The 17,630-nt window shown below is 30.5% G+C and overlaps 3 protein-coding genes across 3 annotated transcripts; 1 reads left to right on the forward strand and 2 right to left on the reverse strand.

Annotated features, from left to right (window-relative positions):
• Positions 1-1,312: 1,312 nt before the first annotated feature.
• On the reverse strand, positions 1,313-3,785 carry HELRODRAFT_109648 (hypothetical protein; the record flags this gene model as incomplete). Its single annotated transcript, XM_009014263.1, has 9 exons — positions 3,679-3,785; positions 3,375-3,521; positions 3,021-3,116; positions 2,695-2,838; positions 2,250-2,352; positions 2,121-2,183; positions 1,884-1,985; positions 1,523-1,618; positions 1,313-1,391 (listed from the first exon to the last, which is right to left on the reverse strand). Coding segments are annotated over exons 2-9 (819 nt in total), but the record flags the coding sequence as incomplete, so codon positions are not given.
• A 2,172-nt stretch (positions 3,786-5,957) lies between these two features.
• Positions 5,958-7,760, reverse strand: HELRODRAFT_156457 (hypothetical protein; the record flags this gene model as incomplete). Its single annotated transcript, XM_009014264.1, has 6 exons — positions 5,958-6,005; positions 6,184-6,280; positions 6,731-6,816; positions 7,046-7,198; positions 7,393-7,539; positions 7,680-7,760. The coding sequence occupies 6 exons, from the start codon at positions 7,758-7,760 to the stop codon at positions 5,958-5,960; spliced, it is 612 nt and encodes a 203-aa protein (XP_009012512.1).
• Positions 7,761-10,949: 3,189 nt separating this feature from the next.
• Positions 10,950-16,841, forward strand: HELRODRAFT_73772 (hypothetical protein; the record flags this gene model as incomplete). Its single annotated transcript, XM_009014265.1, has 11 exons — positions 10,950-11,003; positions 11,267-11,397; positions 11,482-11,599; positions 11,736-11,787; positions 12,144-12,244; positions 12,504-12,563; positions 12,728-12,967; positions 13,304-13,379; positions 14,168-14,263; positions 16,265-16,392; positions 16,731-16,841. Coding segments are annotated over 11 exons (1,167 nt in total), but the record flags the coding sequence as incomplete, so codon positions are not given.
• Between the last annotated feature and the right edge of the window lie 789 nt (positions 16,842-17,630).

Here is a 17,630-nt window from a genome sequence, read left to right on the forward strand (position 1 = left end):
TTCATCATAATCCTCATCATTACCATTATTATTATTATTATTATTATTATTATTATTATTATTATTATTATTATTATTATTATTATTATTATTATTATTGCAATAAACAATAACAGAATCAGTAACTTTTTCGAATTTGTCATCACCAATAGACACAAAAGTTTCAGAAGTTTTAGAAGCATCATTTTGATTCAATAGAGACTTTTTAGTACAATTTTCAAGCCCTTTTAGCTTTTCATTTATTCGATCTGATGAATGCTTGCAAAACGTTCCACTATGATATGATGTATAGAGATATGGATTAGTTGTTGGAATGGACTGTTTGATGCAAGCATCTGTAATGCTTGGAAGTGAATGCCTGGATGTTCTACTTCTCTGTGGTGTTTCTGGTAGTGTTGTCCTTGTTGATGTTATTGTTGGTGAAGATGTTGTTGTTGTAGATGTTTTTGTTGATGTCAATTTTGTTGTTGTTATGGCTGATGTTGTGGTTGTTGTTAATTTGTTTGTAGTTTTTTGTTGGACATCCAAATTATGAGATGAATACTGTGTTGAGAATAAGTTACAGTTGTTATTGTTTAATTGTCTTTGTTGTGTAAAATATGGGTTTTCATCTTTTATATGTTTCTGTAGCGGTGGTCGTTGTAGATTTTGTGGTGGATGTTGTGGTTGTTGCACGATATTCACGTATTGTAGTTGCTCAATATTTGATGGTTGACGTTTTTGCTTATTGTTTATGAATTGCAATGAATCAACATTTGCTTGTTCTTGCCATTTTGGCTGCGGCTGTTGAACATTATAAAGCTGTTGTTGTCGTTCTTGTTGAATGTACATTTGTCGCTGGATATCATAATCATGTTGTTCTTCTTTGTTACAATGCTGATATTGTTGTTTATTACGATGAATATTCTGTTGTTCATCATTATAAAAATATTGTAGTTGTTGTTGTTGCTGCTGTTGATTAGAATCAGGTTGCCCACCTAACTCTGACTCTTCATCAACCCCAACAAACCCTCCTCTTTGCCATTGTGGTGCAAATTGTTTTTGTCGTTGTTGTTGTTGATGGTGGTGGCGAGAATATTCAATTTGTCTGTTGTTCTCTTCATACTTCCCACAACATCCAAGCATCCTTCTATTTCTTCTATTCCTATGTACAAGCAGTACAGATCTATTCAACTGATCATCATCGGCAGTTTTGGTAAGTAAGGTAGGTAATTCTTCTACGTAATCATCTCCAATAACTTGAGACCTCTGCACCAAATGGTCCAACCTACCCTTCCAAAATGGATGACGGATGACGATGGACCAGTCAAATCTCGCATCTTCATCCTTGCGTAGTAGGCCTCTCATAAGATCAACAGCATCAGATGATGGAGGAAGGTATGGTACAGCGGCTGGAGTTTAAAGTTTCAACAAATTCTCAATTCATTACACATATTTAAAATTCAAATACATACCTGCATTACAAATAAATTTCAAACTAACAGTGAAAATAAAAAGTGGGAAAATTTAAAAGTAGATGAACCAGAAGACATGGAAGAAACTTGTGGATAGGGCATTTCATCTTCAAGAATTTTCTTTCTCAGCTGCTTGTAAGTGTCAGCAGTGAAAGGTGGATGGCCTGTCCATTATTGTACATCATTATTTTATTATTTTATTTTACTATTGATGTTTTTCTATTCTTATAGTATAAAATATTCATAAAAAGTTATTACATTGTTAAATTTTTTTCAATAAAATAATATTATTTGTTTTCTATTCATCTGTTATTTATAGAAAAATTATTCAAACTTATGCCAAGAGATAAAAGACGAAGAAATTTAAAATAACAAAGAATATTATGCAATGTGAACAAAATACAAAAAAAGACAATAATATAATAATACCAGAGAACATATGATACATAATGCAGCCCAAGGCCCACAAATCACTGCCCTTTGAATGCTGATGCCCATTTAATAACTCTGGTGCCAAATATTTCACATTGCCTAATTTTAAAAATCATCTCGTCAGTATAAAATAATGACAGGAAGAAATTAATAAAGCAAAATTAACAAGAAAGCCAAAAATAGAATTTAAATTTCGTACATAAAATAATAAATAAAGTTCAGTTATGTACAAACCATAATTGCTCAAATAATTTGGAAGATCAGGATACACATTGTCTGTGTTCCTAGACAAGTTGCCTATTTCAAAAAAATATATAAAAATTTAAAAATCTTATAAAATAATGTTTATGGCAATTTGTGTACCAGATGTTGAAAATGAGTTGAAGACTTGCTCAAAACTTTCATCCTCCATCTTGCTGAGACTGAAGTCTGCTAACTTCAAGACACCAAGGCTGTTGAGCCAGATCTGCATATGAAGACCAGTTGGGCATCCATTATGATGCTAACCAATTATTACTATTACTAATTATTACTAAATTGATTGACAATGTAATAAATTAATTTTTATATAAATTTTTATTTTAAAAAAGCGACATCTTAAATGTGGGGTAAAACAAAATTTCAAACTGAAAGTATCTTATTCTACAGCGCTATCTATTTTGTTACAATTTTACGAGCTTAAAACTGAAAATTATCTACTGAATTGAACATGGCCAATATGTTTATTCACATTTATTACCAAACATTATCATTGTTATGAAAAAATTGACTAGGTTACAAATTTCAAATCATTAGATAAGGAACAAACTTTGGATGGCTGCAGATCTGCATAGATGACACCTAATGAGTGGATGTAATGCAGGCCTTCTGCAATGTTCACTGCAAAATCTCTCACACACGACTCTGGTAAGCATTTATCTTGCTCTATCACCATGTCAAGACTGTCTCCTGTAGTTTTATTAAATTTTAACAAAACATAAATTTAATAATAATTTAAAGTAATACAATTGGCAATTCATGATTTGAGAAAAAACACTTCAAAGTAACAGTAGTTACAAATAAATAATGAATGATAAAAGATAGCAATTATGACTCACATAATAACCAAAGTAATATAATAGCATATAAACCTGCACATAGTTCCATAATAAGCCAGTAATGCTTGCTGGTCTCATACCATTCTTTGAATTCAACCACATTTTCATGCTTCATACTCATCATCAACCGAGCCTTCAAGTGTTCAATTGTTAATGTTTCATTAGTATAGTGAAAAATAATACTTGATGATTATCTTAATAGCTGTTAACACACAATGTAAGTGCTGAATGATAAAAAATGTAAATTTGTTATGTAGAGATTCAAGATAACTATATATAAGAGTTAATTAAAATTAATAATTGTCATGCATGGTGATACATTCAGTGTAACCCCCAAAACACTTGAGTGACTGGCTTTAAGTAGCAAATTAATGATTCATAATTAAATTACCATGTTGTTGATGTAAACTCCAAGACATTTGTCAACACATTTTATTACCAGGTAGGTTATGGTACCTTTCCTTCGTCCTTTGTACAAAATTGAATGCTCTGTCTTTTTTATTTCATTATACAGAACAAAATTCTCCATTAAGAACAGCTGATCAGAGTAATTTAATATTTGAAAATCAGCCATTAAAATAAAAAACATCAATCAAGTAAGTGCTCTTTTTAAAAAAATTTCAAGTAAGATTTATTTCTGATGTTTTTTTTATTAAATAATCTAACTAACTAAAAATAAGATAATAAATTTTTACCTCTGTTTGTACTTATTATTTCATGTTGCATAAAATTATTTAATTAAATGAAGCTAATTCTTTGATAGAATTTCAAGAAAAATAAATATCACCCAGTTGCCACTGAAGCTAAAGTTGTCAACGAAAGTTAAGTTCGCAAAGATGTTTTAATGCGAGTATCGGTTCCATGCTAGGTATTGTGCATCATTTAAAAAATCGTGTTATTATGTACCAGCGCTGGTTTACAGGCCCCTATCTTGGATCTTACACCATCTCACCAGAGAACCGCAATAATATTAGATGCTTATAAAAAAAATACACCTCATATGGTTGAAAAAAAAGATAAATAACACGAGAAATGAGTGTGAGACAAAAGTTGATATCAAGAAGGAACGTGATTAGAAACGACGACTGTAATACAACAACACACGTTTAGACGGCATTTTCCCAGAGATCGGGGGTTGCCGTTTGGCTACCTATGATGAAACCGAAATACCCCTCGACGCCATCCACATCTGTCACTCGCCTCAGTATCACGCAACCCCGCTTTCACCCTGTCCTTCTCCACCTGCTCTCTCCATCCCAATCGCGGACGACCCCTTCCTACCACTCCTTCAACCTCGAACTCCAACGCTCGCCTAATCCCGACCCTTTCATCCCTTCTCAACACATGTCCATACCACCGCAGTCTCGATCTCCTTATCAATGTCACAATGTCCTCATTCAGTCCCATCATTGACATCAGCTCTGTCTACTCCTCCTATCCTTCACTTTAACCCCACACATCATCCTCACCATAGCTCTTTCAGCCCTCTGCAGTACACTTTCCTCCTCTCACCTCAACACCCAAGTTTCACCACCATATACCATCGCTGCTCTCACACATGCTTTATATACCCTCCCTTTCATCTTCACTGACCATTTCTTTCCACACAATACCCCACCCAGTTCCCTAAATTTCATCCATCCCACACGAACTCTAGCCGTAACTGCGCTCAAACATCCTCCATCCGCATTCAGCTTATCCCCTAAGTAAACAAAGCTTTCCACTCTTTCAATACCACCACTCAACCCCGTCCTTGCGTCCGTCCTATTAATCACACTATGAACACATTTCTTACATTTGAACGTGCCTTCCACCTTTTTCAGTGCCCCCCTCAAACCACTACATCTCTTATGCACCCATTTCTGACATCCTATACACAACACCGAGTTAGCCTTCACTCTCCTGTCACATACCCCACAGGGGTCTATTTTACTTATCACTCGCTCCCCACCTTCCCCACTCACCATTACCTTCGTCTTACCAATATTAACTTTTAACCCTTTCTTTTCAATAACACTTTTCCATCTGTCAAATTTTAACTGCAATTCTTCCATGCTATCAGCCATCAAAACTAAATCATAAACGACGACTGTAATAACTAACTACATACACGAAATACATGTATCTTACTTTAAAATTAACAGATAGGTGTTAGAAATGGCTTGTTTAGCAGCTCAAAAAACAGTTGGATGTCGCTCTTTCCATATAACAGACGAATTAGATTGTTTGGAAAGGATTGCGGCATTTCAAACGCTGACTCAATGATACACTGGAAAATAGAAACAAATAAAGAAAGCTCGATTGATAAGTAGCTCATGTGGATAAAGATGGAATCCTGTATAGATACATATGTGTAGGCAATGAAAATGTAAACGCTGAAAATGCGGGCTTGATAAAATCGGTAGGTCAAGTCTTTCCTGGTAGATAATGTTTAGTAGGCAGGAACGAGGACACCTAACCTTTGCCAAAAAAGTCCTAAGAGCTAACTCTTTATCTATTATTCCTTTATTTTCTTTAAAACTTTAACTGTTTGTTTTAACTGTTTGACTTGAGAAATATGAAATAAAATATAGACAGGTTTTGGAATAGATAGGTTGCAATTGTGAGCAGACATTTTGACCTCTGAGCAAAACTTTGAAAAACTCGCTGGTGATGATTTTTAATAATTTTATAGATAGTCATTGAACAAATTTGTTTGAATGATGCGATGTATTCAGAATTCAAGTTCCATGATTAATAAAAAGATACAACTAAAAACAAATGCGTAACAAACTAATAAGTTAAATATTGAAAGCATGCAAATTTAAACTGACCACTGAATTTGATAAAAAGTTAAATAGAAAGACCTGAACAAAATCAATTCAAATGAGAAATTTAAAATTAGACAGATACACGCCGTTACTACAACCCCAAATTAAACTATTAAACAACTACATCAAATTATAAGTGAACATTTTCATAGATTCCATCAATTTTATTTCTTTTTCAGGCCGACAAAAATTTTCCTAACATCCTCAAAAACCTGTTTAGTGAAAGTGTTACAAAATATCTAGCTACAGAAAATAATAAATTACGAAAGAATAAATCTTAAAATCAAAACAATAAACAAAATAATAATAACAAAAATATTATAAATTTAATAAAATAATTGAATAAAGAAAAAGAATTTTTTTAAATATTAATAAACGCAAAACTTCAACCTCATCAGGACTCCTACTGCCATTAACTTTCCTGACCAAACCTTTGGCTTCATAGAATTCAATGATCGGCTCGGTACTGGATATATGTGTTCTTATTCTAAGAAAATGAAATAAGATCTTAACTATCCCAAGAATTTATTAGACAAAATTTTTTAATCAGTTGTTTAACATAAAAATCATGTCACAAATCAAAATGTGATCAGTAATTTGTCTCCCTATCTCTGACACTGTTAAAACAATCCATACGCTGTCACACTTATAAATATAGTAACATTTCTGTAGTGCTCAACGACGATTTTCCACTTTTTACAAATACAAGGCATATATATGCACTGTGTATATGTTGGAAAAGACATCATAAGCATTTTAGCCATTTATAAGAAGATGGAATCTATTTGAAATCAAACCCGATCACTACAACACCAGACTGCAGGTTCGCCATAACTCAGCAATAAATGTGATCTGAGATGCAGTGTGTTGGTTTTCAGTAGTAGAATATCTCAAAAATTAAACTATATACAAATTATGATTATAATATTTCAAACACAGTTGCCTCTTTTGTAAACTTTCGATGTTATCATCAGTCCTACCACTGCCTGCCTCTCCCCTTGATAAACATCTTTCAACACATTCCTGAAAAATTATTTAATTATTCATACAATTTGAGAATAATTTCATAAATGTAGCCCTAAAATCTAAACAACCCAATATCTATTTATAGAATATCTACTTATATATTTTGTCAAATGTGATTTTCACTTGGAGAAATTAAAGATTGAAAAGCAATAAATGAAAATACTCAAACTATAATACACAGCTTATAATTCAAAACCAATCGTTTTAAAAATAAAGAAGTAAATACCTTTTCAGTGCACTCAAAAATTAGGACAAATTGAAGATCAGTCTTGTGTGACATTTCCTTCTGCCATCCATCCATGTTGTTTTTGTTGCGAGGGAATCCATCAATTAGAAATGTATCTTTGGCTTTATCAGCTTCCATTTCTTTCTTCATGGACTGAATTTCATTAAAAAAAAACAAACCAGGCATTTTAAGTATCAGCTAACTTTCAAATACTTGAAATAAAACTTTTAAAAAATTATATATTGTATAAAAGAAGTTTTTTTCATAACTAATAAATAATAATGAATTTAAATAAATAAATTTTAAATATATAAGTCATGTCATGAATAAATAAAATTATTTTAGACCTGTTCGAGAAGACTGCATGTAACTTCCACAGGGACAATAGTTCCTTCTTTGATGTGCTTTTCTATCATTTCACCAAATTGAGAACCAGGCTTGCTCCTTTCAATTCTCAATAATTCTCCAGCCGACAAGTGTACACAACCAAATTCCTGACCAATTTTAAACCAAATTAAATAAAATTCACTTATATAAAGTTATGAATATAAGTTCTTTTGTAAAAAAAAACATCTTTAACACAATAAAAACTATGAGAAAGATGTGGAGGAAAAAAAAATAAAAAAAATCTGACCTGAACAATCTTCTGGCATTGAGTTCCCTTGCCTGAGCCTGGCAGACCAAGGACAAAAATGACTTTTGGTAGATTAGTCATTCTGGTTTGGATCTGATTTGTTATTGTTTAAGTTGAAATAAATGTAATTTAATAATAAAACAACACAAAATGAAAAATTTTTGTAATTAAATTGATTCATGTAATAAACAGGTACCATTCTAAAGAAGGACTGAATCATGATTTTGATTGGTGCTGCAATTAATCTATAAACAAAACAAACTAGAAAACAAAAACAAAATCTTTTTAAAACTTGAGTATAAAACAGTTTTTTTTTAATAAAAACAAATATTTAATAAATAGTAGTAATTAATGATTAGTCTATTAAAACTCTATTATACAATTTACGTAGCCAACTCTTACTCTTCTTATTCTTATCTTATGTGATTTTGTTTTTGCTTTTCCATTCTATTTTAACTTTTACTAACTTGTTCTAAGAATCATTATCAAATCAATCAAATTATATTTGATCTCAAATTTTAACTAAAAATTTCAAATTAAATAAATATATAATATAAATAAATATAAATAACTAGAAAAAAGTAAGTAATAAAAATAAAATAACTAATAATAATAATAATAGTAATTAATTTTTTATAAAATTCAAAATTTCTTTTTCCACTATACCACCTGAATCTCCTAGCAAAACTATGAAAATTAGTAAAACACTAAAAAGTCTAAAACCTAACTTTAATTTAATAAAATTGAAATGCGGATCTAATGACTAATTTAGAAAAAAAATATATATGAAACGACAACACGCACGCACACAATACAATTTAAATGTATTTACAATTTAATACAATTTAAACGAGCAATTTAAATTTATTTATTTATTCAATATTTGTTATATTTGTCCGATGGCGTTACAGATATTGACAGCTAAAACGAGATTCAAATTTAATCACCAAACGGTCGGTAAAATGTGTTTCAGATTTTTAATCATATTTGATGGATAAATCATTAAAATGAAGAATTGTTACCAACGAAAATTGTCAAAGGTTCAATAGAGATACTTCACTATTTCATAATATTGGAAACAAATCTGCCAATTCTGTCATTACGGTTGGAACTGACGATGTTTTTGTAGTCTGAAATACATATGCTAACATGCATATAAATTAAATATGAAGCATCGTAGCAGCAAAAGCGAGTTTTACGCTTCTCTTATAATAAGTTTAATAATATAGAATAAATATATATAATAAATACAGTGTAATATTAGTAAGAATAGTAGGAGACTGTATCTATGAATGTATTAAAATAGAATTTGACATACATTTTAGTTTATTATCAATTTTAAATTATGACAAATCTTGGTAACTTTAAAATAGCAAATAAAAATGAACTGCATTTCCTTGTCAAATAGTATAAAAAGTTACCAACTGCTCTCCATCAGTGTACTCAGTCAAAAGGAAAAAATTGTGGTTATTTTAAGCTCAAGTGTTTAATGCTTTATTTTGCAACACATTCCATAAAAATCGAATTAAAGTGCCTGTCTAGTACTATTATTCCGACATTTTTTATATAACGGTTAAAATAGGCTGGACTGGAGTATGTGTGTGTGTGGAAACTGGAAATAAGCAATAATTTGATGTCAAATAGAGCTTGTTATGATTTATTTTATACTTGTTCAACGTTGTTTTGAAAGCCTTATGCAAAAAACGTTTCTTCAAACTATGAAGTTGACCATATATTATTGTGTATTTATTCAACATATATGTTTATCGGTTCATGGTGTTTTATTCTTCATATGATAGTAGATAGATCAATTTTCAAGTAATTATTAGATTTCACTTTTACACATTTAACAAGTAAATGCATCTAGATAATATGAGCAAACCAAACGAATGTAGATGTGTCTGATCTGAGTTGAGTTTTTAGTTTTTTGTTAATTAGAAATTAGTTGGAAGTTTCTCGATGGGGTTTCGCATGCAAGTTTCGTCTGCTGATCACCAGATAGCCTCTAATTTGCCTGAGTCACCTTTTACTCCAGGTCAGTCAATCAAAAATTCAAAATTGTTTTTCTTATTTTTTAATATTTATTTTACTTTTACTGTGTTTTAAAAATTGAATTATGCTAAAAAAATGATTACATGATGCCGTTATAATAAACATCATGAATTTTTAAAATTTACACATTCATGTATAACAGTAATATAACAAGTCTCATAAACTTAAATTATTTCTTAAGTACTTATCAGCTGGTATAGGACGGTATATTAATAAAAAATATTAATAATTAATTGAACTTAAGCTCCCCAGTTTATGATCATTTTCCTGTTCTCACTTCTTCTTAACTCGTGTTAAACATTTTTTTGCTAAATCTGCATTCACTTTTTTGGCCCTTTTCTCTGGAATTCTCTATCTCCTTCTCTGACCTCTTCCTTTTCCATCACTTACGAAGTTCAAAGCAGATCTCAAGACCCATCTGTTTGCAAAATTCATTGAGGAGCACTGTTGAACATTGCTGAAATAGCGCTTTATAATATACTAAAATAATTGATTGATTGATCATTAACATCTATGTTCAGTATTTATATTAAAATGATTGCACATTTATTTATTTTTATATTATATGAGTTTATAATTTTTATCCTTTGCTACAAAATATTATTATTATTATAAAATATCAAAAATTATTATCAAAATTTTTATACTTTTTCGTTTAAAAATTAAACTGATGACTGGATCTGACATGTGATTTTTTTTAATTTCATTTTTATTCAATCTAACAATTTTGTTTTTTTTTTATATTTGAAAATTTTATAATTGGAATAATATTGAAAATAATTAACATGTTTAAAAAATTAAATAATTTTTTATTGTTTTTTTGTATTTGAGAGGCCAATATGAAATTTATCATTTTTCACGTGGCATCATTCATCATATCACAGTATGCGTATAAAAATCATTTCATGACATATGTCATATATCATAGCAATTCATTCATATTTAAACTTTTGTCAATAATTTTTTTAAGAATCATCAGAAAAACTAATTCTTACATCTAAGAAAAGAATTTCTGAGGTGATACTTTTTTTTCAAATTTTTAAACAATTTTTTAATTTTAATTAATATTTTCAGTATAAATAAGATGTATATATATATATATATATGTATGTCATTATTTTTTAGCATGAAATTTTAAATATTATAAATGGGATTTTGCATTTTGAAAAAAAAACTCTCAAACTCAAGACTTTTGAAAATGGATTTGGAAAAGAAGACAGAAAAATAGGACATAGACGTGTGCATGAAAATGGAAGTGTCACCTACAAGAAGGTTTTTAAATGTTTTATTTTAAAAAGCTTACATTTACGATACTTTGTACAATGCTGCTCTTACAAGAATTTTTTTTCTAACAAGTTTTTCAAAAAATTTTGCCGGTCAGACTATTTTTCCTGCAAAAGATTTTTGAATTTATACATTCATAAGTAGAAATTGATGTTAAACTTGATAATTTAAGGTTTTGATTCAAACAAATGTATAGGAAAAAAATATTTTAAATGTAAATAATGTTCACCTTTAAATTTCTTTTTCTCCAGAGGCCGACAACAGAGCTGATGACGGCAGTTCAGCTTGGCATAGCACAAAGCATTGGTAGTCTTTCAGCTAAACCTAGTCGAGATATTTTATATGAAGATTTCCATGTTGTTGTGACTGTGAATTTTCCAAGGTTCTTCATTTTTATTTTGCAACTTTTTTGCTAATTTTAATGCTAAAACAAATTTTTTTATCATTTTCATCACTGTTGATTTAGGGATGGAACAAACTTGACCCCAGCACATCACTGCAGTGATTTTCGATTCAGAACCTACGCACCAGATGTTTTTAGATACTTCAGACAGATATTTAAAATCAAACCAGCCGATTTTTTAGTATGTAATTTTCGAAATTTAAAAAAAATAATAATAGTTAATTTTGAAAAAATAATAAAAAAGATTCTGTTTTCTCGGATGATTTATTTATTTGATCTCCACAGAAAAATTGTCATATCTCTAAAATTGTTCACAGATGTCACTATGTAGTGATCCTCTTCGAGAACTTCCAAACCCTGGAGCATCAGGTACATTCAACAGGATAACTATTGCCGTTGCATTCTCACATATTCAGTCACTTTTTTTATTTTCACAAACCATGACTCAAGCAGATTAATGCTATGAAATATTTCAACTTCACTCTCAAGTATTGTGCTATCACACTCATAAAAATTTCTCAACTCCACTTATTATTGACAAGTTTATTAATCTGTCATCTCTTCACAAATTATTTAGCTCCCATCCAAAATTACTTAGCTCTTCTTACAAATAACTTCTGTTACAAATTATTTAGCTCCTCCCACATATTTGTCTCATCCTTCTACACCTTATTTGGTTGCTGTCACAGCGTATGTGATTATATAACTCATATAATTGTCAATAGGTAGCATATTCTACGTAACAGAAAGTGACGAATTCATCATAAAAACAGTTCAACACAAGGAGGCAGAATTTCTTCAGAAGTTACTGCCAGGCTATTATATGGTGCTGTTCCATTTTTGTGTATTTTGTGTTTGTGATACACTTGAGGGCTCATTTTCAAATTGATTTCTGTTTTTACTACTTTTTTATTGTACAGGAAATTATAAAATTATTTGTCATGGATACATATGATGATTGTCATACTCTGCAATGATTTGCCAACAATTGTTTATCAAGGACTAATAAATATTTTTATAAATCTTATCTCTCTTTTTTTAACTACTCTTTGCTAAAAAGAATTTATAAAAAAAATTTTTTTTAGAATTTAAATCAGAACCCATGCACCTTGTTGCCAAAGTTTTATGGTCTATTTTGTTATCAGGTGTGTGCTTTCAACATATTCTCGTTGTTACATGATTTTGTTTTATTTTCAACGAGCTTAAACATTTACGGATGAATTGTACAGATTTTTGGATATTTATAGAGTATAACTTTAAAATTTACTTGCTTTAATTTAAAATATGATCTACTAATCAATTTCAAAAGTGTGGTGGGAAGAACATAAGATTCGTTGTGATGAACAACATCATCTCCTCCGATGTTTTCCTCAGTGAAAAGTTTGACCTGAAAGGAAGCACCTACAAGCGGAAAGCATCCAAACACGAAAAGTCGAAACCGGTGCCTACTTTAAAAGATCTCGATTTCGTTGATATTTATCCAGAGGGGTTGATGCTCGAGGTTGAGACGTACGATGCACTCGTTAAAACATTGGACAGGGACTGCAGGGTCAGGATGAAGATGATACAAATGATGATACAAATGATGATACAAATGATACTATTAATTATGAAAATGTTACAAATAATTATGTAAATGATAAACATTATGATGATAAAAATGATACAAACATTTATGAAAATGATACAAATGGTGTTAAAAATGATACTAATAATGAGGAAAATGATACAAATTATAATAAAAATGATATAGATAATGATAGAATTGATACCAATAATGAGGAATAGGATACAGATTGTAATAAAAATGATATAGATGATGATATAAGTCATGCCATTGCTGATAGAAATAAATAGCCAATGTAACTCCACTCATTATCTCCAGGTTTTAGAGAGTTTCAAAATTATGGACTACAGCTTCCTAATTGGAATATACAACATTGATAATAATGAAAAAGTTTGTACCTACTCTAGCAATTTATTTACACGATGAAATATTTAGTATCAAAACATACAACCGCCTGAAACTTTTAAAATTGCTGCACCATTTCTGTGTAGCGAGATTAATTTTAAAAGAGACAATCTAGAAATAAATAGATGTAAAAAAAGGAATTTTATAACTTGTATGTTGTAATAGTATTCATTTTAATTGTTGAATAATAATAACTGAATTGTAGCAGCGACAAAGCAATCAGAAGAAGGCCTCCTTAGTTGAAGTAGCCAATGAATACCGTACAGTGCCTGATACTGACAACAAGAAACTGTCATTCGGTATGTTGTTTGTTTTTCACATTTTATATTGGCAAAAATGATGGCTCCTTTTGAAATATAGATACTTCGTCTTTTTACTAAGTCGTAGTTTATAAGCATTCTATCTTAGCTATTTTGTATAAATAAGCTTTGTTAATCTGTCGATTTAAGAGCAAACAAATGAATTTGTTTCTTATTATTATTATTGTTTCATTCATTTCACAAGGCTGATTTTTCTTTACAATTATCTTTTTAGTATTTTTTGGACATATCAACAAACAAACTCACGACACGTGAACCATCCCATCAACACATCACACATCACGTCATGTGATAGGTTGGGATCTTTTTGCATTTGAATCTGGTCTCTGCAACATCAATGCCATGCCTCTTCATCATTACACCGTTGCGCATACATTAGAATATACATAGAATATACAAATCTCAAAAAGACATTCTTTCTGAAAATTTTCATATCAAAATTTAACGTTAAACTCAGACGAATCAAAAGTGCCAAAACCAAGGATAGGCCAGTACTCAACTCCAATGGAGTCTATACAGGCGGGCAGTCAAAACATCACGTCAGTATTCAAGAGTTCTTTCATTTAGCTTTCAAACATTTTGTTTTTTAATGAACGAAACGAAAAACGAACATATTATTTTATACATTAAATTCACTTTCCCATGTATTTGTATCGATTTATAGTTTATAGTTTGTTTAAATACACACACCACACACACACACACACACACACTCTCTTGATCATTATTTAGTTACGTTGTTGAAAAGTTTTTGAGAGTTTTTATTTTTAATAAATTGAATATGTAAATATACTTTTTTTTGTTAATAAGTTAAATAGAGTATAATATGAGATGATATATATTTGGTTGGATAATTGGTTCTCTAGCTCTCAAGAAAATTTATTGGATGGGTTGGTTACTAATGCTACTATGATGATGATGATGATGATGATGATGATGATGATGATGATGATGATGATGATGATGGTGATAGTGATGGTGATGGTGATGATGATGATGATGACGATGAGAAAAAGGATCATGATGATGATGAATAAATAAATCTTTCTAAAAGTTGTAACAAGTTGAAGCATTGCATTAAAAAGTTAATGGCTTATTAAAAAATGAAAGAAAAAAAACAGACTAACTTTGGCTGACGTGGTGTGGAGTTTAAATAAACGATGTTTTTATAGCTAATATGGGTTTAACATTGGCAATTAATTGGCTATAATTCGTAATTATTATTTTTCAGGGTGTGTCTGGTGTGTTTGTGTGTGTGTGTGTGTGTGTGTGTGTGTGTGTGTGTGTGTGTGTGTGTGTGTGTGTGTGTGTTTGGTGTGTGTTTGAGTGTGTGTGTGTGGTTTGTGTGTGTGTTTGAGTGTGTGTGTGGTTTGTGTGTGTGTTTGTTTAATTGTACTTGAATGACTTTTACTCTAATAATAATGATAATAACGATGATTGTTTAACTATTATACATTCTCATGTTTAGGCAAGCGCGCGCACATACGCATGCACACCAATCACGCACACATACGCACACACACACAAAGTCGCACACAAACACACATACAAAACTTTTAAAAAATTTTTTTATTTATTAATTTTCTGTCATCATTATGATGAAATTGTCAACATATAAATTAAAGTTATTAGATGATTTTTTGATAATAATCTTTTCTCAAACATTCAAAAAATTATGCTTTATAAAATTTGTCATGGAAGATTTTTATGATTTGTTACATTTATAGACTCAATCAATGAAATGAAAAAACTATACATTCAAATGATTAAATGAGTTTTATTTAATTGAATAGATCAGTTCTTCTCTTATATATACATGTTTTTACATGTATGTTTGTTTGTTTACATATTTGTTTCCTTTAAAGTTTCTTTACATATTTGTTAACATTTGTTTTCATGTTTGTTAACTTATCTGTTTATATATTTCATAACATGTTAGGAGCGTTGATTTAAAAACATGATTTTTTTAAATCCATGTCTTGAAGTTATTTGGTGCGATTTGTGTGATTCAATGAGTCTTTATATTTGTATGGGTTTTTTTTTTTGAAAAAATTTTTCGTTCTGTTCTGATTTTTGTCTTCTAATCAAATGTTGTAATAAATGTTTTAATCATCATCATCACAATTGGGCAGTAAATCATCAGAAAAGAAATCATTTATTTTATTTTATTTATTTGTTTAACATTGGTTAATTGTTATTCTGTTATTCTATAACGTCCTACCTCGGGAAACTGGGTCTCTGGACGCTAAACGAAGATTGATTGATTTGATTGATAATTGTTACTCTGCCCAATGCATTTTTGCGTTTCATAATTTTTTCATCAGGAAAATCATCTTCATTGTGAACATCATCTTTCTACATCTTACCATCCTCTCCACCATCTTCATCATTATCATCATCAACAACAACAACAACCTTGCCATCCTTCTCACCCATCATCATCATCAATTTTATCATCATCATCACTACCGTTATCATCATCATCACAATCACCACCGTTATCATCATCTTCACAATCACCACCGTCATCTTCATCATCATCTCCACAGACCAGGTCAGATCCCTGCGAAGAATGGCAGAGGTGAAAGGTTATTGCTGTACGTAGGCATCATTGATATACTTCAGAGTTACAGGTTGGCCAAAAAGTTGGAGCACGCATTCAAGTCCCTCGTTCAAGATGGCGTTAGTTTATTCCGTGGGATTTTTGTGTGTTGTTTTGTATCTGGTTTGGTCTGTTGTATTTGTGTTGTTTTTTGTTGTTTTGTATGTATTTGTGTCATTTTATATAAAATGTGTTATTTGTATATCTTCAAATTTCCCTGTTCATATTTTTATAATCTGTTGGCTAATTTATTTTTTAATGGTTTATAAAAATTTTTACTAAATTATCTGAAATAAAAATTTTTAATCTGTGTAAAATATTTATTGAAAAAAATGTAACGTTGCGATATCATATTTATTCATTCATTCATCCATCCATTCATTCATTCATTCATTCATTCATTCATTCATTCCTGAAGGATACTGTATCAGTGCACCACCCACAGTTCTACGCTCACAGATTCAAAAAATTTTTCAATGAAGTTGTGTTTAAAAGTATGTTCTTCTTTCTTTCTCTCTATTTTGCCTAATTTTGTTTCTTCAGAATCGTTCACATATCGTGACTACAACTGAACAGCTAGCCCCAAATCCACACACCTACATTACACAAACACTTTTGTATGTAAATGCAATTACAATATATTTTGGTCACTTCTGGATGGACTGCATTTAAAAGAAGTCAGCAGGCAAAAAATATCTACACAGCCGTCTGAGCTAACCAGCCAAACCATTTCAACAATTAACATTAATAACGTTACGTGTAATTTTGGTTATTTTTTTTTATCACCGCTCAGCTGTTAGGCCACCAGTGAAAAGAAAATCTATTGCAGGTCGGAAATCCATCGTTCCTGCTGACGTGGAAAGCCTTCCTGGTCAGTTCACGTCTTTTAATTCTCCACATATTTGAATGTTTCATTGAATTACATTACATTACATTACATTACGTTGAATGTTTCGTCGTAGCTAGCACCTTTGATTCGCATAATTATTTGTGTGTTTCTGTTTTTTAATTAATACAATTTCTTTCGACGATCGTGTTTTTTATTGCATATATATATATAACGCAATTGACATCGCCACAAGATGTCCTGGCGAAACGACCCGACCTGTTAGTGAAGAGTAACAACATGAAGACGGCAGCCTCTTACAGCAGCGTTCACACGGCACAACTCTACGATAGGTTGGCGCCTCTATTCACTCCGTTCATTTTATTATTTATTTATTTATTTGTTTGTTTATTTATTTGTTTGTTTATTTATTTATTTAACCAAATCGAACAGCTCATCTATTCATGTTTTTGGAGTTTGAATTCTTTTTCC

The sequence above is a fragment of the Helobdella robusta genome (assembly GCF_000326865.2).
Source record: "Helobdella robusta unplaced genomic scaffold HELROscaffold_13, whole genome shotgun sequence".
Taxonomy (NCBI): domain Eukaryota; kingdom Metazoa; phylum Annelida; class Clitellata; order Rhynchobdellida; family Glossiphoniidae; genus Helobdella; species Helobdella robusta.